Below are 26,836 nucleotides of genomic sequence, written 5' to 3'. Positions count from 1 at the left end.
AGACCAGTGCCTTCCTGACTATGCCACCACGAAAGCCCACCGGTCTGGTTAGACAGCTCTCTCCTTACTTGGAATATGCTGGGGAAACCCAATATGGGTTGTCTTCTGCTGCCTTGGCGTGACGCAAGATGGCCTCCCGGGGGTTGCTGTCGTCGGTCTTGTCTAACGCAATGTTCTTCACAATGTAGGAGGACAGGGTGCCCCCATGGGTTCCAACCCGGCCACCACGACCTGATTCAGAAGAAACCCCATTTAGAGAGAGTATGAACAAATCTGTGTCTACTTTGTCCCGAGCTCAGATCTCAACAGGGCTTTCATTGTCAAAAAACGAAGAACCACCTGCCTTTAACACCCCTTTCACACTTAAAAACAGGAAGAGGCATTAAAAAATGTTTTGGTTGCTTACAAAATGACACTGATTTTAAAAAAAGAAAAAAAAATTCTTAAGGACTGTACTAAAATTGTCCTAGCATGAACTTATTGATATTCAATACAAAAAGTACCCTTTTATGCATTAGCTGCTATTTTAGCTTTAAACAAATGTACTTTATGGCTTTACACACTCCATGTATCATATATCATAGCACTTGCTCTATGTCCTGTGGGAACATAGGCCACGCGAACACACACACTCCCTCTACTTCTCTTCGATGGCGGTCTTGGCAGACTGCAAGACTGGGGGCAAAGATCTGTATCCTGCTGGGTCCCTCTCACTGAGGCCAGCATGGTGCCTGATAACCAAAATGGGCTGACATTTTACTAAATTCCTTTCAGAACTGATTTTTAGGAAGATAAATACATGACTAACCAAATAATGCTAGAAGATAAATTTCATTAATTAAGAAGACAATTTTTTTTTAAAGACCAATTGCTACAGGCTTTCTGTGCCAATAACTATTGCAGCTTTTAGAGGGAGGAGCCGGGCCTGCAGCTTCTCCTACTTAGGGTCTCCCTCTACCTTCCAGTGAAATGGGCAGCTCCATCTTAGCACACTGAGCTAAGCCATGGTCACTCTCTGCCTGGAGTGAAACCTAATCCAGCGTGGACAGCAGGCTAGGAGACCTCGGTGAGCCAATACCGAGAGCAGCAGTGTTAGCACCGGCTTCCAAGGAGCCCCAGAGTTCAGGTGAGGTCACCGAGGCTCCAGCCAGGGAGGGTAAAGCCCCAGGTGTCCTCTCTGTTTCGGCCCTGTGCCTCTGTCAGCTCTGCACTGTGACCCTGGTGCTGGCCAGGAACACATCTGGAACCCACAAGTGTCTCTGAACATCAAGAACTCAGACTCTAAAGCTCTTTCCACCTCCATATCAATGGCGCGACCCTGGCCCTTCATCCCCTTGCCAGACAACGGGCTGCTTCTGTCACCTGGGCCTGCTACAGGAGGTTCTGGTTTGTGTGACTTCAGGGGGTCCAGTCTGTCCTTCTCCAGCTGTTTCCTCGTACTTCGTTGGCGGGGCTCACGGAACATGGGCAAGGCATGAGCTGTGAGAAGTCACATTTGAAAAATGTCATTATAATAATAACCCTTCATCCAAAACCATAGCCAATGCATGACTAACTGAAGCATAGAATGGAAATCCTAATGACAGCCCTGCTTTAATAATAAAACACAGGCTTACTGTAACCAATTAGCCAGTTCTGTATGATAGCAGGCTCACAGTTCACCTCCGCTCAGCCAACGGCAATCAGGAAACGCTGTCGAACACTGTCATGGAAACACTGGCGAGCCTCATCGCCCTACCCATGGGTTAAAGCTCAATGTCTGTGCTTTTCGAAGAGAAACACTTAGTAGCATCACTTTCTTATTTTTTCTTATGGGACCCAAATATGAGTAACGCCAACAACTATGAGTAACGCCTGTCAGTCCTCTAGTTCCTTCAGAAGCCTCATACATGCTGGCATCACTTCACACGTTTCTGAAATGTGGCCCCTCTCAGCAAAGGGGTAAAAACGCAGAGTGACCACGAGGGCGGGGCACTCAGCCCTCCTTCCACACGGATGGTACCCAATACAAGAGGCTAACGCAGGCATCTGTATTCAACTACTGTCAGGTGTTCACATAAAAAGAATATGGACTTAAGGGGAAGCCATGTAACATTTTGGGAGACAGGGTTATTGTAAAATATTAGATAGCTATCTTCTTATTGGCCTAGAATTTCTTTCAGTCATTAAATACAGATTTAAACATGTTTTAAAAGAGAAGACATTCTCAGGGGACTGGAGAGGACAGGTTATAATCTAAATGAAATAGCTCAAAACCCTTCCAGTTGCCCCATTAGACCCACTACCCCTACCTCTGCCTAAGGCCAGTCTGTGACCGCTCACCTTAAACGAGGCCTGCCTTGAGTGGAGATGCTAAAGCACATTCTTCCTCATCACTCCCATCAGGCAACACGACACAGTAATTTGAGGTGGGAACATTTGCCTTACTTCCCATGACTTGGGGACTTAAGAAGGCCGTATGTAATCACATGAGCTGGACTGGCTATGACCCCAACTTTAACACTTCCACTCTACAAAGAGTGTCATGGGGTCTCTTGACTGATCACAAGATCACAAGCCCCATGGGACTTGGTCTTACAGGAGAAGGCCAGCAGGAGAGCACCCTGGGCTACTCCATTACTCATCTCTATGGCTCCTAGCATTTCCTTCCTGGCCTCTTACAGGTCTAAGGCTGTGATTTTCAGAACACAGACCTATCAGATTAATAGGACTGTATGACCCATCTGTGAAAAAACAAAACAAAACAAAACAAAAAAACATTCTTCCCCAGACAGTTCATTTTAAACAGAAATTCCTCCAAGTGTGTTAGTGTGTGGTCATGGATTCCTTGTCTGATCTCACTGATGAATGCACTGTTCAGCATCACACTGCAGGTGCACGCTACAAGACAAATTCAGGCCTCCTGAATCTTGTTTAGTCTTTAAAACACTGTGATAGGATAATGCATTCAGCTCAGGCAAGTACTTCCCATTTGGGCAAGGAGTTATATAAGGCAAGCCTCATTTTTGCAAAAAATCAAGAGGCTAAAGTGACGCTGTCATGTGACTTGTACCTGTGTCCACATGATAGATGATGTAATAGATGCCACAACTCTAGACCCTTTCTGATTTCAAACCAAGTAATGAACAAAACCACAGAGAAGAGCAATAGAAGGCCGAGGAGCGCTAACAACAACTTACGGGTGATGATGTAGTCCTGGGTTAGTGTCTCGGCTTGTTTTGCCTTCCTCTGGGTTTTAACCACACATAATTTTGCTCCCCTACAATGAGTTAAAACAAATTATTTTCTTTAGTGCATTTTAGGAATAGGTAGAGGTGAAACACTAAACTGGTTCCATCAGATACTGTCTCAAATCTCTCTCTTTCTCTCTCTCTCTCTCTCTCTCTCTCTCTCTCTCTCTCTCTCTCTCTCTCACACACACACACACACACACACACACACACACACACACACACACGCCCTACTTCTACCTGTATGTAGGAGACCCCAGCAGAAATTACACCATGATAGATGCAGGTAACACTAAACACTGGATGATCTTGGCCGATTCATTTTTAAAATTAATTTTAACCCATGCAAAACATGGCTTCACTGTAGCATCTTCGTTAATCGTGACATGTTTTTAAAAATAATCTGTGTAGACCATCCTGTCAAGACCCTGCCTTTGCAAGATGGGGTCTTGGTGACAATGAACTTCCAGAAGTTCACGTCTATCAGTCAGTGTATCCCACCAAGGTAAAGATGGAGAGAGGCACCAAGGCATTCAGGACACTGGCTTAAAGAGAAATCCGCAAAAGTAATTTAAGAACATAAGATGTTAAAGAAATTTTTGTAAGTTAAGCAAGGTCCTAGGATTCCATGTTTAGCCTGTGTTGCAGACACAAGCAACCCAGGTCCTCCACTCGGCAGGACCCAGCGTGCCATACGTCCATATCTCAGAGACACAGTGTGAGTGTCATCGCCAGAGGACGTCTACTGGCCTTGCTCAGGGGCTACAGCCTGGCTAACTGAAGGTCCATTGAAGATCTTACCTCACCTTAGCGATACTGAGCTGTCTCTCTGAAGAAAATATATATAAGCAAATCTTATAGATCCCAAGTAAAGATAGCACTTTCCAAATGGGTGTCATAATATAAGGCTGGCATTCTTTTGAGTGGACTCTATCCACACTAATTAACATTTTTACTTTATTAACAAACAAAATCCTACTTCTTCTTAAATATCATTTTATAGCTTCATTTTATAGGGCAAAGGTTTCAACACTAGTTCAGAAACCTCTGAAGGCAGGATTGTCCACTTCTAATTAGAGCAAAATTATGGTCAGTGTAAGCTCATTCATAAAGATTAACTCTACTTTCTTTAAAAAGCACATAAGACCTCAACACAGGATCACAGGGAAGGGCACAAGTTCAGCATGTGAATTTGTATACTAACAGGAACGGAAAGGACCACTTTCCTTGGGCTGGTAACACAGGTTCATCTTGTGGGGAAAAAAAGTGTTACTATCTGAGGAGCCAGGTGAGCCTCTCCCAGTTTCCAGACCTTGGGATTAAACTGGTATGCTTGGGTTTGACCTGGGCTGAGCTAAGGGCCCAACTGAAAGGGCTAGCACAGGCATGCAGGCACGGCATAACCTTGTCAAATACACAAACTAGCAACTGCTAGAAGCTCCCCGAAAAAGGTAAAATGGAAAAGCTGCTGCTGTTTCTTGAGAGTGGCCAATCCTGCTTGTTAATCCCTCTCATGTATCTCTGCTAATGCCACTGTCCTGTTCCGGGAGTGCAAGGAGCGAGCCGGACTCCCCCCACCCTGCACTCAGCATTTCAGTCAAAGGACTGCAAATCCCCAGGCAAGTTTCCCTTTGAATTCCATGCAGATCAAGGGTGAGGTCTAAATCCCATTTAAAGTACAATGCTAGGAGTCTGAGGCTTTACTTTGTACCAGCTGCCTTTTCTAAGAGGGCGGGTCCCCATCAAAGGGGGAATGAATAAAAGCCAGGGTGAAGCCAAGCCCTCCCCAGTTGTCTTCCATCTCAAACAGGCTTTTCCCATGAAATACCTCTGACTCTTGTTGGGGTCATAGTACACTTTTGCCAGTCCATTTCCAGTTCCAACCATGATCTGGTTCAGCTTTGGATGCCACAGGCAGCGGACCACACTCTAAAAAGGACAGCCATAGAAGTCAAGTCAGGTGATGAAATAAAAAATGAGGGGAAGGGAAGAATCCTGCTGGTCTTTGATGGTCAGTTTACTAAGGAGTCAAGTACTGGCCTGAGAGAAACCCATAACTTTTCAGATCCCTTCTAAATCACAGCACTGTGTTCTAGGAGTGAAGTTCATACCACCTCCCATCATCCATGTGAAATCCTACAGAAATACAAGGCATTCAATTCTGTACATGACAGGCTTTTCCTGAGCCTTGGAACCATGGTTAGGCAGTCCAGGTCCAATGTGAGGCTGGTGCTCTAATGCTGGCTCCTGTGACGCTCACCACCACAGCCGACTTAGAACTGGCTTTTATGCTTTTACACACACACACACACACACACACTATGTCCCGCTGGACTCAGACGAAGGCCAGGTGGTTATTGTTTTTAGTTCCCAGAGATTCAAGTCTCATTAAGATTTTTTTACAAAGAGCACACATTGGTAGACAATTAATAATCTCTCCCTGCCTATGAGACAAAACAGCAAAGCCACAACAGAAATAAAGCAGATATCAACTGCAAAGCCTTGATATTAACCGGATGGGAAGCTGTTTAAAGAGGTGCCTTACGGGAAGCTATGGCCCCTGAAATCATGTCTGGTGAGGAATGGCTGGTACTCTGGGGTCCCAAAGAACCAGAGTTCTGAGTTCTCACAAGCTGGTTTCCATTTTCTTGGGGCAGGAGGGAAGATGGGAGGGACAGACAGACAGCATGAAGAGAATCAAGGCAGGGAGGGAACCCAGAGCTGGCACTGGGAAGCATAACCGCCACACACCAAGTTCTACAAACCTCATTTGGAGCAAGATGAGGGAGGCGTGAACTCATCACTGACTAACAGTCCATGTCCTGCACACAGGCATGCGGACTAACGGGAAGGAGGTGCAAGCAGACATCTGAGGTCCTCGTGGTAAAATCAAAGCACTGCAGCCCTGTCTCCTGAGGCAGGCCTTCTTCAGTCCTTGCCTCTAACATCTCTCTCTTTCATTCCGAAGGAATGCCTGCAAACGCAGATCCTTTTTCTGATATTCCAAAACTATGGAGGAAGCTAAAAAGAACCTTCAAGTTGCTGATTTGCATCCAATACTCCAAGGTGGTTCCTAAGCTATGCGCCACTGAAGCGGACTGAGTCATTCCAGAGTCAGTGTTGGCGTTTCCCCCATGGAGGTGGGGCTGGGGCGAGCTGTAAGAGCAGGCTTCCCCGTTTCCTTAGCTTCCCTCAGATCTGTGGTGCTGCTCTCCTATGTCGGCTAGCCAGGGTTAAAAAGCAAACCAAACAACAGTAACAGTGGAAACACTCGAACCGTTTGAACCACGGGGATCCTTTATACTTGATGGCTCGGTTTTCCTTGCTAATATTCTCTCTTTTACACACATTTTGTTAGTTATGAGGAGGGGAGGATGTGTGTTCCACGGTGCATGTGCGTAGATCAGAGGGCAGAGGACAGAGGAGTCCATTCTCCGCCCTCAGGCCTCTGCTTAAATGACGATGCCTTTAATCTCACCTTATTTTAAAGCTATGACCCTTCAACTCTGTTCCCTCTTTTGCCATAGCACATATCGTCAATACAGAATGGGATTTCTTTTTTATTACTTTTGCTATGCCTTTCTCAACCAGAATCCATGTCCCATGGCCAGGGATCTAGATTAGCTTTGCTTGGCAGTATATTCCAGGCCCTTAGATTAGTGTCTGGTACTCTTTAAGTAAGTTAAAAGCTACTTGTCACCTATACCTGAATGGGTTACTTTATCAAGAAGAGTTGGAGACAATTTTCAATTTAAAAACTATCCTTTTCCATGAGGAAGAATGTGATTTCTGTTATCATTATTATAACCAACCATCATCCAAATCCAGCAGGTTGGTCCCTGCTGCAGACCTAGAGAGCACAGGCATATGAACCAGAGAGCAAGAAATGGGACAAGGGGCTTCCGGGGGCCTTCAGAACCCAGTCTCCCATGAATGGTCCCAGGACACTGTTAGAGACATGGCTTCAGAGTTCTCTCTCTGCCTTGGGTCTCTACAGATCTGGCAAAGCAGTTCCTGGTTCTCAAATATGTTTTCAAGTGAGCAGGGTGCAGAATTGGAAAAGATCCACAATGTAGGCCTGATAAATTCCAAGACACCCAGCCAAAGAGGCAGTTTCCAGGGGCAGCAGGTTACTGTTACTCTCTCCCTTTCCACTGAGGGTGTCAATGTTAGAGAGGCAACTGCTCAGGCCAACAGACCAAGGTCTGGTTGCTTTCCAGGGAGTCTGAAGGCATTTCACCTCTATTCCTGCTCAGATTCTTTATCTGCAGAGCTCTGAGACACTCCCCACATGCCTGCTGAGCAGAAGCTGGCAGAGACAGGCACATTTACCCCCTTCTCATGCAGAAGCAGGGAAGTGCAAGTAAGAGCCCTTGAACTAAACAGTTAGTCCAGAGACCACTCCACTGCGGCAATGAGTCACCAAGGCAGCCAATGAGAGGCCTATGAGCAGACCAGCTTTAGGCACAGGACACTTGAGGCTCAATTACCTTAAGACTGGTTATTAATCAAATACTACAGGGATTCCAAAACACAGAGTGAAGAAACAGAGTTCAAAGTCAAAGGTGGGTGGGCCTTTTTTGTTTATTAATATTTATTGTGTGTGTTTAGCTGACCTTTGTAAACTTTGCAGCTAATGTGCCTCCATACTTTGTCCTGTCAAGGAAATGCATCTTATAGCAGAGAGCTGGCCATTTGCCAAACCAAACAATCCCCGAGTCGGGTGGCGGCAGGCAGAGTTACCACACTGCTAACTTGTCAAACATACATACTGGGCTTTGCACAACAACAATGGACACGTGCCTGCTAGGAGCCCAGGGCCATCAGAAGACAGATGAGCTATACATACAGAGGAAGAGAGTGCAATCACTCACTTGGCCAAACAGCCCCAACTCCTTCGTGCTCTCTTTAAGAGACGCCTCTTTGGTTAACATGCCTGGACCTTTGACACATTCGGAATGGTGCTGCAAAGCAAGGGAAGGGGAATTTCTGAATCAAGGGACGAGAGATGAGCCCGAAACACCAGCCCTACAATACCAAGGAGACAGGCTTTACCTCATATGACAACAGCCACTGCACTGTAAGATCGAGGCTCTGAATTCAATCTTCATACTATGTATAGTGACTTGCTTAATTAAACCGAGGGGGCATTTTATTCTATCACTGATTCATTTCATTTTACTGACACACACACACAAAGTCAACTAATGGCTACGGTTAGTTGTCAAAGCTCAACTCCATTCTGGCTCAAGGCTAAGTTTTATTTGCTTTAAACCAAAGCTCACTAGGCATGCAGAGTAACCCCAAACTGCCCCGAAAGTACTCAGCTCTAGCAGCTACCACCGGGAGATAGCAAGATAACTGTGGAAATCATAAGCAAGATGGCCAGGGTGGGTTACAATACACAAATGTGCTCAACACAGAGATCGTCTACACCTGCAGAGACCAAACGAAAGAGTGGAGATGAAGAGGGCAGTGTACACTACCAACAGAGTCAGGATTCCAAAGAGCAGTTCTGGAATTACCCCTTAGCAAAAGTGAGATGGCCACAAAAATTCCAAATAATTATTTCTATGGTTTTCTGGTTTACTTTAAGTGAAACCATGGAAATGAGGAGGGAGGGAAAGAAAAGCAGGGCCTGGACATGAATTTAGACACGTGAGAAAGGAACTGCAAGGCAGCTGGAAGTTCACATTAGTCATTTATTTTTACTACATTTATTGTTTATGCAAGGAAGGGGGGGGGGGGACATGTGCTATGGCAAAAATAAAAAAAAGCCAGAGGGTACGTTTTGGAGTCCAGTCTTCTCTTTCTACCGCAGACAGCTCGGGTCCTGCACTCGGGCCATGAGGATTGGCGGCAAGTGACTCCCACTGAGCTGTCTCGCTGGCCCTGCAGGTTTATATAATTTGGTGTAATTGAGTCTTTATAAAAATAGTAACCTCATTGTATCTCATAGATGAAAAACACCAAATAAACAAACAAACAAAGTAAACTGAGGCTGGAGAGAGCTGTGCTTCCGGCTCCTGTACCTTACAGAGGGGAGGAAAGGCCGTCTCCAGCACCATTGCTCATTTCTTCACACTGTGTACCGTGTGCTGGAGCCTCATATTCAACAGTGAGCAAAACCAGGATGTTTTAAATCGTTTCCAAACCTTTCTAACTCAGAACTAGAATCTTCTCAAGTTGATTTTTGAAAGAAAAAGGAGGCTGGGAATGCTTGCCCAGAATTCAAGTACCTTCCATTTGACCCCCAGAAATGCAAGGAGATGGGGAGCAGATGGTATCACTAAATCCAAAAAGAAGGAAAAATCAAGGTTCACAAATGTTGCTATAAAAAACCCAATGCCTAGCCGGGCAGTGGTGGCACACGCCTGAAATCCCAGCACTCTGGGAGGCAGAGGCAGGCAGATTTCTGAGTTCGAGGTCAGCCTGGTCTACAGAGTGACTTCCGGGATAGCCAGGGCTACACAAAGAAACCCTCTCTCGAAAAAACCAAATCCAAAAAACCAGAAAAAAAAAAAAAAACCCAAAAGCCAATGCCTGAGCAACACCTTAGATGTGTGTGATGCACATATCTAAACAGCACCCTTAAAGACAAGCGCAGCATCCTCATAATTTTTTACACCTTAAATGCGACTATGCCCGGGCGGCAGCTGCGGTAGCAGTGGCTGCTCCAGCTGAAGGGCCATCAGCGGTGGAACCAAGGCGACACAGGGTCCAGTTAGGCCCTGCGCCCACGACCACTGACCTTCGCTGACCAGCCGGGCGGCAAGCAGCTGCGGTTCTGCGGAGCCTTTCGCTGCACGGAAGCCACTTCAGAACTCGGCTTCCCGCCAGTCAGGAGAGACTCACCTCCATCTTGATCCCGGGCTCCAGAGATCGGTCAGACTGAGGTACACAAAAATAATCCTAGGCCCAACACCGCAGGGGTCTGAGCCAGACGGGCGTTGGCCTGCACCCAGGCCCTGGGCTGTTCGAGTGGCCATCGGGGCGCCAACCCAGCCAGGAGTTTTTTTTTGCCCCGGCCGGCGCACGCGCCGCCATTTTGCCTACAGGAGCCAGAGTGCTCGGGAGGGCAGAGACTGCTAACAAGCGTAGCCTGAGGTTAACAAAACGGGGGTCTAGGCCCCAAAAGGCACTGGACTGACCCCAAGAACTGGGCGGCTTGGTGGGCCATCTGTGTGTCAACCCGCCCAGGAGGTTATTAGCACAACAGACTCTCCCGGTGCTTTCGGGGAGCGCGGACGCGCACGCCCGCCATCCGGGTCACCTGGCGGACCCAAATAACAGTCATAGCCCTAGGGGAACTTTGCTCAGACCTTGGCCTCCCAGGCGTTTGCCTGGACTCAGGGCCCGGGCGACAAGGCTAACCTAGTGTGCGCCAGCCCGGTTGGGGAAATCGGCTGCCCAGCGGAGTGAGCGGAACACAGGGGAGGTCACAGCAACATACACCTTCAGAGCTCCCTGGGGGTGCACACGGGTTCCATCTGGCCCACAGACACAATCTGGGGCAAGGCCTCAGGCAGAAGCCCTCAGGTCAACTCTCTCCGCTTCAGATCAGCCTGGGTGGCCGCCACATCTCCAGGTCCCTCAAGAGGCTAGTGGGGGCTTCCGGGCGGCCAGCTGGGAGAAGTCGGTGTGCTCCAATAAATCCTGTGGGCCCCAGCGGGAGCCTTCAGGTGCCTGCTTCGGGATCTGAACAGCCTGGACAACAGCACCCTGTCTACAGGCAGTGCAGAGTGTAAGCTGTGCACCAGAGGCCAACGGGGAAGGGGCAGCTTGCACTGGTGAGTCCAGCACTGACAAGACCAAGTAACACCAGTGAGAGCTAGATGGCAAAAGGCAAACGCAGGAACGTCACTAACAGAAATCAAGGCAATATGGCAACATCTGAACCAAATTCTCCTCTACCAGCAAGTCCTGGATACCCATCACACCAGAAAAACAAGATTTGGATTTAAAATCACTGGTCATGATGCTGGTACAGGAACACATGAAGGACATTCAGGAGAAAATGGATCAAAAGTTAGAAGCCCTTGCAAGGGAAACACAAAAATCATTGAAAGAAATCCAGGAGAATACAAAAGCCAACAAGGAGGAAATGCAAAAAACACTTAAAGAAATACAGGAGAACTTTGGTCAACAGGCTGAGGTCATGAAAGACGAAACACAAAAATCTCTTAAAGAAATACAGGAGAACTTTGGTCAACAGGCTGAGGTCATGAAAGAAAAAACACAAAAATCTCTTAAAGAATTACAGGAAAGCACAAACAAGCAAGTGAAGGAGCTAAGCAAAACCATCCAGGATCTAAAAACAGAAGTAGAAACAACTAAGAAAACTCAAAAGGAGACAGCTTTGGAGATAGAAAGCCTTGGGAAGAAATCAGGGGACAGAGATGCAAATATCAACAACAGAATACAAGAAATAGAAGAAAGAATCTCAGATGCTGAAGATTCCATAGAAACCATGGACTCAACAGTTAAAGAAAATGCAAAATGCAAAAAGCTTGTAACCCAAAATATCCAGGAAATCCAGGACACAATGAGAAGACCAAACCTAAGGATTATAGGCATAGAGGAGAGTGAAGATTTACAACTTAAAGGGCCAGCAAATATCTTCAATAAAATTATGGAAGAAAACTTCCCTAACCTAAAGAGAGAGATGCCCATGAATATACAAGAAGCCTACAGAACTCCAAACAGACTGGACCAGAACAGAAATACTTCCCGTCACATAATAATCAAAACACCAAATGTTCTAAACAAAGAAAGAATATTAAAGGCAGTAAGAGAAAAAGGCCAAGTAACATATAAAGGAAGACCTATCAGAATCACAGCAGACTTTTCACCTGAGACTATGAAGGCTAGAAGGTCCTGGGCAGATCTCATGCAGACTCTAAGAGAACACAAATGCCAACCAAAACTACTAAATCCAGCAAAACTCTCAATCACCATAGATGGAGAAACTAAGATATTTCACGACAAAACCAAGTTCACCCAATATCTATCCACAAACCCAGCCCTAAAAAGGATAATAGGAGGACAACACCAATACAAGGAGGGAAACTTCACCCTGAAAAAAGCAAGATAGTAACCTTTCATCAAACCCAAAAGAAGTTAAGCAATCAAATTTAAAAAATAACGTCAAAAATGATAGGAAGTAACAATCACTATTCCTTAATATCTCTTAACATCAATGGACTCAATGCCCCAATAAAAAGACACAGACTAACTGACTGGATACGTAAACAGGACCCTTCATTTTGCAGCTTACAGGAAACACACCTCAGGGTCAAAGACAAACACTACCTTAGAGTAAAAGGCTGGAAGACAATTTTACAAGCAAATGGTCTCAGGAAACAAGCTGGAGTAGCCATTTTAATATCAGATAAAATTGACTTTCAACCCAAAGTCATCAAAAGAGACTCTGAGGGACACTTCTTGCTGGTCAAAGGAAAAATACAACAAGAAGAACTCTCAATCCTGAACATCTATGCTCCAAATGCAAGGGCACCCTCTTTCATAAAAGAAACTTTATTAAAACTCAAAGCACACATTGCACCTAACACAATAATTGTGGGTGACTTCAACACTGCACTTTCCTCAATGGACCGATCAGGAAAACAGAAACTAAACAAGGACACAATGAAACTAATTGAAGCTTTGGACCAATTAGATTTAACTGATATATATAGAACATTCTATCCTAAAACAAAAGAATATACCTTTTTTTCAGCACCTCATGGTACCTTCTCCAAAATCGACCATATAATTGGTCACAAGACAGACCTCAACAAATATAAGAAGATAGAACTAATCCCATGCCTCCTATCTGATCACTATGGAATAAAAGTGGTCTTCAATAGCAACAGAAACAACAGAAAACCCACATACACGTGGAAATTGAACAATACTCTACTCAATGATACCTTGGTCAAGGAAGAAATAAAGAAAGAAATTAAAGACTTTTTAGAACACAATGAAAATGAAAACACAACATACCCAAATCTATGGGACACAATGAAAGCAGTGCTAAGAGGAAAACTCATAGCCCTGAGTGCCTCCAAAAAGAAAATGGAGAGAGCATACATTACCAACTTAATGACACACCTGAAAGCCCTAGAACAAAAAGAAGCTATTTCACCCAGGAGGAGTAGAAGGCAGGAAATCATCAAACTCAGGGCCGAAATCAATCAAGTAGAAACAAAGAGAACCATACAAAAAAATCAACAAAACCAGGAGCTGGTTCTTTGAGAAAATCAACAAGATAGATAAACCCTTAGCCAGACTGACCAAAGGGCACAGAGAAAGTATCCAAATTAACAAACTTAGAAATGAAAAGGGAGACATAACAACGGAAACTGAGGAAATCCAAAAAATCATCAGATCCTACTACAAGAGCCTGTACTCAACACAACTGGAGAATCTGGAGGAAATGGACAATTTCCTTGACAGATACCAAATACCAAAATTAAATCAGGACCAACTAGACCATCTGAACAGTCCCATAAAGCCTAAAGAAATAGAAGGAGTCATAGAAAGTCTTCCAACCAAAAAAAGCACAGGACCAGATGGTTTCAGTGCAGAATTCTACCAGACCTTCAAAGAAGAGTTAACACCAATACTCTTCAAACTATTCCACAAAATAGAAACAGAAGGAACACTACCCAATTCCTTCTACGAAGCCACAATTACGCTGATACCAAAGCCACACAAAGATCCAACAAAGAAAGAGAACTTCAGACTAATTTCCCTTATGAACATCGATGCAAAAATACTCAATAAAATTCTTGCCAACCGAATCCAAGAACACATCAAAACGATCATCCACCATGATCAAGTAGGCTTTATCCCGGGAATGCAGGGTTGGTTCAATATACAGAAATCCATCAATACAATCCACTACATAAACAAACTCAAAGAACAAAACCACATGGTCATTTCATTGGATGCTGAAAAAGCATTTGACAAAATTCAGCATCCTTTCATGCTTAAAGTCTTGGAGAGAACAGGAATTCAAGGCCCATACCTAAACATAGTAAAAGCAATATACAGCAAACCGGTAGCCAGCATCAAACTAAACGGAGAGAAACTTGAAGCAATCCCACTGAAATCAGGGACCAGACAAGGCTGCCCCCTTTCTCCTTATCTTTTCAATATTGTACTTGAGGTACTAGCTCGGGCAATTCGACAACATAAGGAGGTCAAAGGGATACAAATTGGAAAGGAGGAAGTCAAACTATCATTATTTGCAGACGACATGATCGTCTACCTAAGTGACCCAAAGAACTCCACTAGAGAGCTCCTACAGCTGATAAACAACTTCAGCAAAGTGGCAGGTTACAAAATCAACTCAAGCAAATCAGTGGCCTTCCTATACTCAAAGGATAAGCAGGCTGAGAAAGAAATTAGGGAAATGACCCCCTTCACAATAGCCACAAACAGTATAAAGTATCTTGGGGTGACTCTTACCAAACATGCGAAAGATCTGTATGACAAGAACTTCAAGACTCTGAAGAAGGAAATGGAAGAAGACCTCAAAAAATGGGAAAACCTCCCATGCTCATGGATCGGTAGAATCAATATAGTTAAAATGGCCATTTTGCCTAAAGCACTATACAGATTCAATGCAATTCCCATCAAAATCCCAACTCAATTCTTCACAGAGTTAGAAAGAGCAATTATCAAATTCATCTGGAACAACAAAAAACCCAGGATAGCTAAAACTATTCTCAGCAACAAAAGAAAATCTGGGGGAATCAGTATCCCTGACCTCAAGCAATACTACAGAGCAATAGTGTTAAAAACTGCATGGTATTGGTACAGTGACAGGCAGGAGGATCAATGGAACAGGATTGAAGATCCAGAAATGAACCCACACACCTATGGCCACTTGATCCTCGACAAAGAGGCTGAAAACATCCAATGGAAAAAAGATAGCCTTTTCAACAAATGGTGCTGGTTCAACTGGAGGTCAGCATGCAGAAGAATGCGAATTGATCCATCCTTGTCTCCTTGTACTAAGCTCAAATCCAAATGGATCAAGGACCTCCACATAAAGCCAGACACTCTGAAGCTAATAGAAAAGAAACTGGGGAAGACCCTTGAGGACATCGGTACAGGGAGAAAGTTTCTGAACAGAACACCAATAGCGTATGCTCTAAGAGCAAGAATTGACAAATGGGACCTCATAAGGTTACAGAGTTTCTGTAAGGCAAAGGACACCATCAAGAGGACAGATCGGCAACCAACAAATTGGGAAAAGATCTTCACCAATCCTACATCAGATAGAGGGCTAATATCCAATATATATAAAGAACTCAAGAAGTTAGACTCCAGAAAACCGAACAACCCTATTAAAAAATGGGGTACAGAGTTAAACAAAGAATTCTCACCTGAGGAACTTCGGATGGCGGAGAAGCATCTTAAAAAATGCTCAACTTCATTAGTCATTAGGGAAATGCAAATCAAAACAACCCTAAGATTTCATCTTACACCAGTCAGAATGGCTAAGATTAAAAATTCAGGAGACAGCAGGTGTTGGAGAGGGTGCAGAGAAAGAGGAACACTCCTCCACTGCTGGTGGGGTTGCAAATTGGTACAACCACTCTGGAAAGCAGTCTGGCGGTTCCTCCGAAAACTGGGCACCTCACTTCCAGAAGATCCTGCTATACCACTCCTGGGCATATACCCAGAGGATTCCCCACCATGTAATAAGGATACATGCTCTACTATGTTCATAGCAGCCCTATTTATAATTGCCAGATGCTGGAAAGAACCCAGGTATCCCTCAACAGAAGAGTGGATACAAAAAATGTGGTATATCTACACAATGGAGTACTATTCAGCCATTAGAAACAATGAATTCATGAAATTCTTAGGCAAATGGATGGAGCTAGAGAACATCATACTAAGTGAGGTAACCCAGACTCAAAAGGTGAATCATGGTATGCACTCACTAATAAGTGGTTATTAACCTAGAAAACTGGAATACCCAAAACATAATCCACACATCAAATGAGATACAAGAAGAAAGCAGGAGTGATCCCTGGTTCTGGAAAGACTCAGTGAAACAGTATTTGGCAAAACCAGAACGGAGAACTGGGAAGGGGTGGGAGGGAGGACAGGGGAAGAGAAGGGGGCTTACGGGACTTTCGGGGAGTGGGGGGGGGGCTAGAAAAGGGGAAATCATTTGAAATGTAAATAAATTATATCGAATAAAAAAAAATGCGACTATGCCCAAACACCATTTCCTGGTCCTTCCTAGCTGCTGACCCTCACTGGATACCACTCACCACCTGTGACTTTCACATTTGGTTTCTGTCTCGTGAAAGAAGGACGAAGAAGCAAACCTGACTCCTTGGAAGAACAAGCAAGTTCAGTGATTTCCGATAACCAGTCTGATGCCTATTTGCACACAGCTGTGCAGCCCTGTGTCTAAGAAGCCTTAGCCAGATGCCATCGTGCGTCCCTGAGTGTGTGCTCCTGAGCCCTGGTCCCCTGCGCAGCCCTAGTTCCACTCCGACAAGATGAAAGAAACTATCATGAACCCAGCAAAATTCACCGAAATACAGGCGTAAATATGCATTGGTAAAAAAGGAGCCCCTCGTAGAAAGACGAACGTGGTTCACAGAACAGCCAGAGCGGGTGACAAAAAACTGCAGTTCTCCTTAAAGAAGTTAGGGGTAAACAATATCTCTGGTTTTGAGGAGGTGAACATGTTAACAAACCAAGGAACAGGGATCCATTTTAACAACCCTAAAGCTCAGCAAACACCTCCACCATGACAGGCCATGCTGAGACAAGGCAGCGGACAGAAATACTTCCCAGCATCCTGAACCAGCTTGGTGCCTGCGGTACGACTAGTTTAAGGAGACTGGCTGACACTGCCCAAACAGTCTGTAGATGAAAAGCACCACTTACTATGGAAGAGGGGGAGGAAGAGGAGGAGGAGGAGGAGGGGGGGAGGAGGAGGTTGTTGCAGGTCTGGTGGAGAGTTTTGATGAGGCTTCCAAGAATGAGGCAGACTGACCTGAAGCAGCTTCTGCAGAAGGTGACACTTGCAGAAGTTACAGGAGCTGCTATTATATATCATGACTGCTTTGTAAATTATTTTTATTTATGGATCTGATAAAAATCTAGATCTCTAATATGTTTAAGCCCAAGCCCCCTGGACACTGCATCTCTTTTCGGTGTTTGCTTATACTAATTCATTCTTTGCGGCAATTTAAGCTGAAGAAGCCTGAGAATGAAGTTTGGAAAAGGTTAACAAAATTCTTTGCCTAGTTTAAAAAAAAAAAAAAACCGTAGCATTGTGGGTGGCCACCCCAGGACTACCCATCACACTTAACCATGTGCACTGACCCACAGATCACAGATCACAGTGTCAACCCCAAACAAATGGAAGGTGACAGATGAAAACAGGAAGGTCCTAGAGCACTCCAGATTCCCACATGCACATGACTCACTTCACAGAGAAAGGAAATTGTCTTCTGTATTAGAACACTGGCCAAGGGAGGCAGAGGAATAAAGTGGGAACTGCTTCAGCTCTTCCAGGCTGTTTGTCTCCCACAGTGCCAAGGACCAGCCTCAGCTTGGAGATGGGTTCTGTGAGATGGGGTGTCTGCGAGCGGCGGAAACAAACGGGTCCAAGCAGGCAGCCTACATTCTGCTCGAGATGTGTGTGTGTGTGTGTGTGTGTGTGTGTGTGTGTGAGTGAGAGAGAGAGAGAGAGAGAGAGAGAGAGAGAGAGAGAGAGAAGAGATGCTCTGTACAGCTTTTTCTTGCTATTCTAAAAAACTCTAGTTGAGACAGCTCTATCTGCTACTAAAAATTCTAAAGCTCTCTGGATAGTTCACGGGTTGTCCAACCAAAGTCAGAAAAGCTACTATTAGAAAAAAAAAATCTTTTTTTTTTTTTTAAGACCAAGTCAGAAATCCTGTTAGAAAATTTCTAAAATTCTTAGGTTTCCCTTTCAAAATCAGAAAGCCAGAAAAAATTCTAAAATTGCCATGGTCGCTCTTCAGACAGCCTTCTCTGGATAGCTACTAGAATATATTCTAAAATAATTGTGTCTGTTCGCTAAGTAATTCAGAAAACCTGTTGGAAAAAATTCTAAACGAGCTATGAAAAAATCTAAAAGAGCTGCATTCACTCTCCAGAGATCTCCAGACAACTCAGTTCTTGCTTTTGGTCTTTTGAGGCAATGTCTGGCTGTGCAGCCCTGGCCTGGAAGTTGCTACACAGCCCCAGCTGGTCTCACACTTCCTGTGATCTTCCTGTTTCTGCCTCTCAGGTTCTGCAATCAGAGGTGAGGGCCAGCACAACCAGCTTTCTCTCCACCTATCTATCCTTTTATTAATCTACACCCCAGTTTCAAAATGGTCCTACCACAGGACAGACTTGTCATTTTCTTGGAAATCTTTTCCTTTCTCTGTTCCAAAAAATGTTTTTCTTTGCTAAACTAGACAGAAGCCTGATGGTGACAAGAAAAAGAGCTGGAGCTCTCACACAGCAAGAGAAGCAAGTTAGGCAGTGCTCTGCCTCTGCTGTAATACCAGATAGTGCAGAGGTTCTCGGCATTCCCAGGGCTGCGACCCTTTAATACAGTTCCTCAGATTGCGGTGACCCCCAATCATAAACTTATTTTCATTGTCACTTTATAACTATAATGTTGCTTCTGTTGTGAATCATAATCTGTGTTTTCTGATGGTCCTAGGTGACCCTGTGAAAGGGCAGCTCAACACCCACCCAAGGAGTCATCACCCACAGGTTGAAAACTGCCACAGAGACACTATAGTTTCAAATTTTCCATATAATCATACATTAATTCCCATCACTCCCATGGAAAACATACCTATTAAGATCAACTTACTTTAGATTGTGCTATAAAGTTGAGGTAACCACTAAAGCAGCAAAAATCTGGAACCTGGTAGTTGTCCCTGATACTAAATGGACCACATCTGTATTTGATAATAAGCTTGCTTGAAGAATTTCATCACAAGAAAAAGTTCTCAGAGAAAATAGAATGTCTCTTGGGTAAAACAAATTAAATAAAATTTCCCTCATCTAATTCAAAACAACAAATGCTAGTTTGCTCCAACTGAAGAACTTGAGAAGAAAGTGTGATGACAGAGAAGAAATAATTATTGGAGGAAGTCTGGTAATTGCTTTTATTGATGAGAGCCAGGGAGCAAGAAACAATAGGACACTGAAGCTGCAACCCGCGGGGCACCGGCGGGTGGTCCTCCTGCACAGCTCAGAGACCAGAGGCCTGAGGGAGGGGGGATCCACCCTGCACAGCTCCATACAGTGGGCGTGGCATGGGTGGTTGTCGTTCAGGACATGGAGGCCTCGCAGAGCTGTAAGGCATTTGAGGTACTGGAACCTCAGGGTCATCAACTCTGGCAGAGTATGGTCATATCCTTGGATATTACATGTCACCAATCATGAGGATCAGGCTGCAAAGGGGATAGTCGATATCCTCTGTTCATACTCTTTTAGTTGAAGTGGACCAAATCTAATTTTTTATTTGTTTTAAATCTTTCCTTGTGAATTATATTCTTTAAATGTGTTTTTACTTTATTATAAAAAGGTGGAAATAAACAAAAACATTACACACCAAAATTAGCCAGATCCAAAGACTATGCAACTTAAAGAACTTATGTGCAGTAAGAAGTGGTGCTGTGGTTTTGCAGCATTTCTATTACCTTGGAGTATGTTTCTTCATATAATCGAAAATTTCCAGTGGCCAAATTTTTACAACCTGATCAAAATTGTTTCAACCTAATCTTCACAGACCCAAGCCCTTTATCTTTCATTTGCCAATATTTAGAGATAAATACAATAATAATAACAATAACAACAATAACCCTCAGTACTTTGTTTATCTGAATAAAACACAAATGTATAAAACATACTAAGATTCTAGTTACTAAATAAAAAAATATATCTGTGATCACAGACTGAAAATAATTATGCAAGAAAAAAATTAAAAGAAATTAAGAAAGAACAGACTTTCACTGTATAGGTAAGTTATTCAAGGCATCAAAATAACATCATTTATCTAGTAGTACAAGTAAAGCTGTTTTAAATATCATATTGTTTTACTTAGCCTTTTGGAATCTTGAAAACTCCTTCTACAAGACTATTGTCTATGATTGCAGAAAGGGAAAGCATATATGAAGCTGGGCGTGGTGGTGCACGCCTGTAATCCCAGTACTTGGGAGGCAGAGGCAGGCGGATTTCTGAGTTTGAGGCCAGCCTGGTCTACAGAGTGAGTTCCAGGACAGCCAGGACCATACAGAGAAACCCTGTCTTGAAAAAACCAAAAACAAACAAACAAACAAAAAAGCAAACACATATGAGATATATGTTAACATATATATAGAGAGAGACACCCTCCATACTAAGTGAAATTGTGAATGTTTGGCCAAAGCTCTGATAGAACAGCTAGAAAATGAGTTATCACAGATAGACCCTTCATCAGGTTGAAGAAGAAAACCTCAGGATATTTAAAGGACCGAGAGTCCCTCACTGGCCCACTGTAAACACAACAATGTGGCAGTAGATGACTAAGCCTTCTCATCACTACCATATATGTTTGCATAGTATTTAAAGGCTAGCGCATTGTCCTGACCATCCTCGAGCATTTGTGAACCGAGATGTGCTGATGCTCACACGTGCTCACTCACGTGTGTGTTCACTCACACAAGCATGTTCACGCGTGCTCACTTGCACTAGCACCTGCTCTGGATTTTTGAGTTTTTTTTTAAATTACTTTTATTATTTTAGGTGTGTGGATTTTTTGACTGCATATCTTTGTACCACTTATGTGACTGGTCCCCACAGAGGCCAGAAAAGGGAGTTAGATCCTCTAGAACTGCAGTTATAAGGAGCTGAGCCACTGTGTGGGTGCTGGGGATCAAACCCAGGGCCTTTATAAGAGAAGCCTGGGCTCTTAACTGCTTAGCCATTTCTCCAGGGCTTCTTTGTCTGGTTTTATAGAGTAATTAAGTATGTTTGTCCCTACGGCTATATTATCTAGTGTCTGATTCTTTATCTGGCTTCACCATTCATGGTCAGCATGTCTACACAAGGAAATGTAGTCCAGTTTAAATAAATGGCTGTTAAATGAAACAGAAGCTTTTGTGTAAAGAACAAAATAAAAGTTTCTACTCAATGAAAAAGAAGTACTGCTTGAAGGTTTTGGAGGACTAGACGTGGAAGCAGAAAGCACTCTCTTGTGAGCACTGGGCTGAAACTATGCCGAGGGAAGGAGCGAGCGAGCAGCTCTAACTCCAGCCAGCCAGCGCTCAAAGGCCCCAGGAGACTGACAAGGGAGCATGGCCTCTTTCATCCCCATTCCCTGCAGGAAGCGGGAATAACAGTGATGGCCTTCGGCTCATCTCACACGAGGACTTCTACAATGACGTGACTGTCAATCAGAAGATCCCGAAGTCACTCGGCCAAAGGATTACATCTTGATCCTACCGAAAACACCATTGCAAAAGAGTATGCTGAAGCTCTAATAAGTGCGCCTGAATTAAGAATCCACTTGTTAAAGAAACTAAAAAATGTCCTTTTAAAGGAGACTGAGGAAATGATGAGGTGACAATCAGGAATTTGTCTCTTTGTCTAAGAAAATAAATTGAATAGGTATTTTAATTTTAATGGGTCTTTTTCAATGTATGTCTGTGCGCCAGGCATATGCAGTTCCTATTGAGGCCAGAAGAGGGCATCGGATCCCCTGGGACTGCAATTGTACCTTGTTGTCAGCAGCTGTGGAGGTTGGGAACCAGGCCTGGTCCTTCAGACCTGCAGCTCTTAACCATCGAGCATCTGTCCAGCTCCTTGATTAGACATTATAAAATGTCAAATGCTAACAGTATTTGCTTCAAGCTCAGCACGGTGGTGCACACACACAATCCTACCACCCAGGAGGATCATGAATTTGAGCCCAGCATGGGCTACATAGGATTTTCCCCCTTCTTTACTTCAAACCACAGTGGATTTTACAATAGCTCACACTCATTAATAGTATAACAACCAAAGCAAATTATGTTAAACAGAGTTTAGATTACCAATATTTTTAGCATCTGGAGAAAATCTGGGTTTCTTCCAATGAACTCAAACACAGCTATTTTAGTAAAGGTTAAAAAAATGATAATCACTGTCAAATTTTAAATAAGCAGACAAAATCAAATGTGTACTCCTTTAATCAAATCTATAAGTAAATATACTTATGTTGTGACTTTCCAAATTATTTTTTGAAACTATTAAAAAATAAAAACCAAAGAACCTGAAAGAAATAAGAACATTTAATGTAAAATTTGGTAAGAACATTGTAGAATCAAGTACAATAAAAAGTGAAGCAAGATATTTAGCAAATACCTACCATATACCATGTGCTGCGCTAAGCAATAACTGGCATACATGTAACACACACACACACACACACACACCTGCAGCCCTCCAAGGGCCTTCCCAGCCCAATTTGGTCACTGGAAACTTAAAGTGTCTGAGAAAACATGATCAAAAATAAGAGAAGAGATGAGAAAATGAAATCTACAAGGAAAAGGTTTTTCTGGTCTTCTTTTTTATGAATGTTTGGTTCATGTGCACAAGAAAGGACAGAGCAGCAACTTTACACTCGTCAAGGAGGCAGAGGATATTGAGCAGCTGTTCTCCAAATCCACAAGGACTAGAGCAAAGGCTGCAGGCTCTGAACAGGAGACTGTGAGGCTAAAGAGGGGAAAGGGAACTCTGAGGGGAGGTTGTAAACATCTTCTGTGAGCGCAGCTCTAAGTTTTATACAGGGCAGCTAAATCATAGTCTCAGCAAAGACATGGATTCTGGAATAATATGGAAAATCTGCAGAAACCATGCTTGATTCCAGCAGCTCTGGGGTGGTACTGCTTCAAGGGAGCGCCCCTCTAGAGTAGGAGAAGTAAGGCCCAGTGGGATCAGTGACATCATCTCCTACCCACTGATGCCTGCTCTGGGCACATCTGCTGAGGTCTGCACTGTGTCACTCTGTGCTCCCATTACCACGGCAACTGCTTCTGAATGTAAGAAAGCTAGCTCCCACTTGGTTCTGGATATGACAGAGGAGACACCTCTGTTAGCCTCTTCCTCTGAATGTGGTTGCAAACAGACAGGAGCACTCGGGGAAGTAAAATCAGTAGGCAGATCTGGGACAAAATTCCGAGTTCAAAGTAATTACTACAGCAAAAGTGGCCCTCCACCAAAAAGTTAGTAAATACATAATAAATAAATGATGCCTGTGATCAGCAAATACCAAGTTTTTCAGTGAGGACAGAAGCAGTCCAACTGAGGCTTCCTTTCACGTCCAGCTCTAACTCAGCTTAACACAGCACATATTTTTATTTTAAAATTTCAGCATTTTATACCTTGTGCATTTCTTATATTAAAGTGGGCTTTTGTTTTCTTCTTATTTTGAGACAGAATTTTCATGTGGCCTGGGCTGACTTCAAACTTTCCATGCAGCTAAGAAAGACCTTGGCTCCCTGACGCTCCTGCTTTCCTTTCCTAAGTGCTAGGATTACAGATGAGCATCCGCAGGCAGGGAGGGCACTGTGCTGGGGATTGAGACCCAGGCTGTGTGCAAGCATTTTACCAACTGAGCCACCTGTGAATTATAAAAAAAAAAAAAAAAAATGTTGCAGGGAGGTGACTTATGTTGATTATGTATATTGCAGGGCTGACCTTACCACACAAGAGGCTGTGGGTGTCACTCCTACCAAAGCAAAACACAAGAAAACAAAACAAAACATGCCTCTAACCACTTAGAAAATTCCTTTGCATTACCCTGAAAGTCTTGGTTCTCCCTTGGTTATACCTTACTCTGGTACACAAAACTTAACTTACAATGGGATGTAGACCTAAACTTTGAACAGAAAACTATACACTTTTAAAGAGAAAATCGGGGAGATCTGGAGTTAGACAAGAAGTTCTTAGACGTATCACCAAAAGTAGAATCTATTTTAAAAAATTAATGCATTTGACTTGATTTCATCAAAATTTTAAACTTTTGCTTTCTTAGAGACACTGTTAAGACTTGGCAGTTGAAGGTCCTTGACTTCCAAAGTGGGAGTCTGAAGACCTGAGTTTGACTCCTGAAACCTGTGAGGAGGTGGAGCAGAGAACTGGCTCTATAAAGTTGTCTACACACACACACACACACACACACACACACATGAGGAGGTGCGGGGTGAGACAGAGAAAGAGGTCGAAGAAGAGAGTAGGAGAAAATGTCTTTAAATCACATATCCCACAAAAAGCCTGGTATCTACAATATAAAAAGATAATTATAATCTCAAATGAATCTTCATATTAATGCAAAAAGCCTGAATGGAAAATACTTATAGAAATTTCATCTACAATTTCCAAAACACGGAAATAATAAATATTTAATTATGCTCCAATATGGAACAAACTATTGATACTCATAACAATCTGGACTAATTGTAAAGGCATTCTGTTGAAGAAAAGCAAGTTTCAAAAGGTCACACACTTCATGAAATTCTTAAAAAGCATAATGCTGAAAGAGAAAAGGCAGTGAATGCCAAATGTTAGGAGCAGGGACAAGAGAGTATCAGACAGGGACATGTGAAGCATAAGGAAAACCAGTTCTAAGGAACTGGTGAACTGTCCCATGTCCTGGTTGTGTTGGTGGTGATTACATAAGCCCATAGATGTTGCAAAAATTCCTTCCCTGGGAAGACATAAACCTCTTCCCCTCATTATAGGGCACCAATGACAAACCAAAGTATGTCTCCACCAAAGTCCACAAACCAGTGAGTTATAGGATTTATTTAGAGAGCATCATAAGGAGTTATTTAAGGAAATGTGGGTGACCCTAGAGCAGCCATGCTCTAGACCATAGAGTCTAGCATGGTGATGACTTCTCCATAGACACATAAATGTGAGGTCCCCCCCCCTAATGCTTCACAGTTTATAAAGAACTATAACAATCAATCCATCCATTCTCAGGGTTCTCTTGCAAGTAGTCAGATGGTATGGTAAAGATGCTCTTATACTTATATACAATATATCTTAAAATCACTCAACTATATACCCTCCTTAGAAAAAAGGTGGAAAAACAATACAACAGAATCAGCACTGGTTCTTATCAGCTTCCTTTTGTAAAGCACTTCAAGACGTGCTAGGACAGATACTAACAGACTACAAGGAAATCAATGGGTCTTTTTCTTTCAACACTTAGGTGCTGCAGATGGAGATTCTTTAGACCCTGAGTACTGCTGTTATAGAACATTTACAGAATGATACCTTCAGGTCGCCTGAGAACAGTTCATTTTATCACATCTTAGTGACACTTGTCCTTTTTTTGGATACTAGGAAGCTACCTAAGCAGGCAATTCAAGCTAAGCTGAAGCTCTATACAATATGTACAAGCATGTTCCTCCAGGGAACTCCAAGAAAGGGTTTGGTACCTGTCTCATGGCCACATCTTTCATATTTTGAAGGCAGATTAAAAACCAGAACACTGGCTTTCACTTTATATCTGATAGTACCTTTCTTCTTTGGCGATTAACACACACTCCTAGATCAAGTAGTGGCTGACAACTGTGGCCACAGACAGTGAAACACTGTCCTAAGAGCCATGGTAGGCATTATTGGTTGATCCAGAAAAAATAATGCTAAAGAAAGCATGCCGGTACTGCATCGGCAGACTTATGCTAAACATCAACATCTTCTGTTTATTCCCAGGTTCTTTATCATGTATTCGTATTCACACATCTTGAAAGATCAGGAAACAACCTCGTGAAGCCTGCCTTTCTGTAAGGTAAACTGCCCTACCACTAGGCTGTGGGCAAATATTATAGACTTTATTATACACAAATATGTTGATCAGGTTCTTTCTAGGGTTTGCATTATTTAATTCTTCAAAAAAAAATGAATCAGAGTGAAATGCCATTAAGCTGATTTCACTTTATTCAAAATAAAACATAATTCAAAGCAACTGCTATTCTCTAGGCAACTAGCAGCCTGATTGCTCTATAACAGAAATCAGACAATGGAAAGCTACTTAATTCAAAGCCCACGGACTCCATCTCTTTGTGTTTTGCATTAAGAAGGTTTCACTATATTTGAGAAGGCAGATAAGTGCCAAACGCAGTCATTAGGGTTTCATTTCGATTGGCATTTGCACTCTGTGTATTACTCCTCACATGATCCTGACCTGGCAAAAACGCTACTCCAATCCCGAACTTGTAGACACTTTCAGGGTGGAGCAATTCTGCCTGAACTGGGAGTCTGTCAGTAAAACGGGATTAGATATTCCCAGTAGCAAAGGAAGAACAGATGGAGCCCTCTGCTCCTCCTGAGACTATCTCTCACATGTATGCCTTCAATGCTTTGTTTGAAGTGAATTCCCAGATCACATATATCTATATTCAAATGTAAGAACAAAGACCCATCCTGAAGCCAACTCTGTGTACTTCTGGAATATCCATTAACTTGAATCACCTTCCCACTCTCCTCCACAGAGATAAATAACAGAGGCTGACTGCAGTCTGAGAGGTCATTGCTTATAAATTAAGACAAATAACTAGCTTCAG

The 26,836-nt window shown here is 43.3% G+C and overlaps 1 protein-coding gene and 1 pseudogene across 1 annotated transcript in view; one reads left to right on the top strand and one right to left on the bottom strand.

Annotated features, from left to right (window-relative positions):
• The window catches only part of Wdr70 (WD repeat domain 70), a 232,460-nt gene that overhangs the window by 11,980 nt on the left and 193,644 nt on the right, over positions 1-26,836 (bottom strand). Inside the window, exons 14-17 of the mRNA XM_052159690.1 lie at positions 5,059-5,159; positions 3,180-3,259; positions 1,363-1,479; positions 69-231 (exon numbers count right to left, since the gene is read on the bottom strand). Of these exons, the coding sequence (XP_052015650.1) occupies positions 69-231; positions 1,363-1,479; positions 3,180-3,259; positions 5,059-5,159 (461 nt within the window). The remainder of the gene's footprint in view (positions 1-68; positions 232-1,362; positions 1,480-3,179; positions 3,260-5,058; positions 5,160-26,836) is intronic.
• On the top strand, positions 16,763-17,264 carry LOC127666741 (transcription factor BTF3-like; annotated as a pseudogene).

The sequence above is a fragment of the Apodemus sylvaticus genome, chromosome 16 (genome assembly GCF_947179515.1).
Source record: "Apodemus sylvaticus chromosome 16, mApoSyl1.1, whole genome shotgun sequence".
Lineage (NCBI taxonomy): Eukaryota > Metazoa > Chordata > Mammalia > Rodentia > Muridae > Apodemus > Apodemus sylvaticus.
Note: the sequence above shows the minus strand (reverse complement) of the source record. Positions and strands in the feature narration are given on the sequence as shown.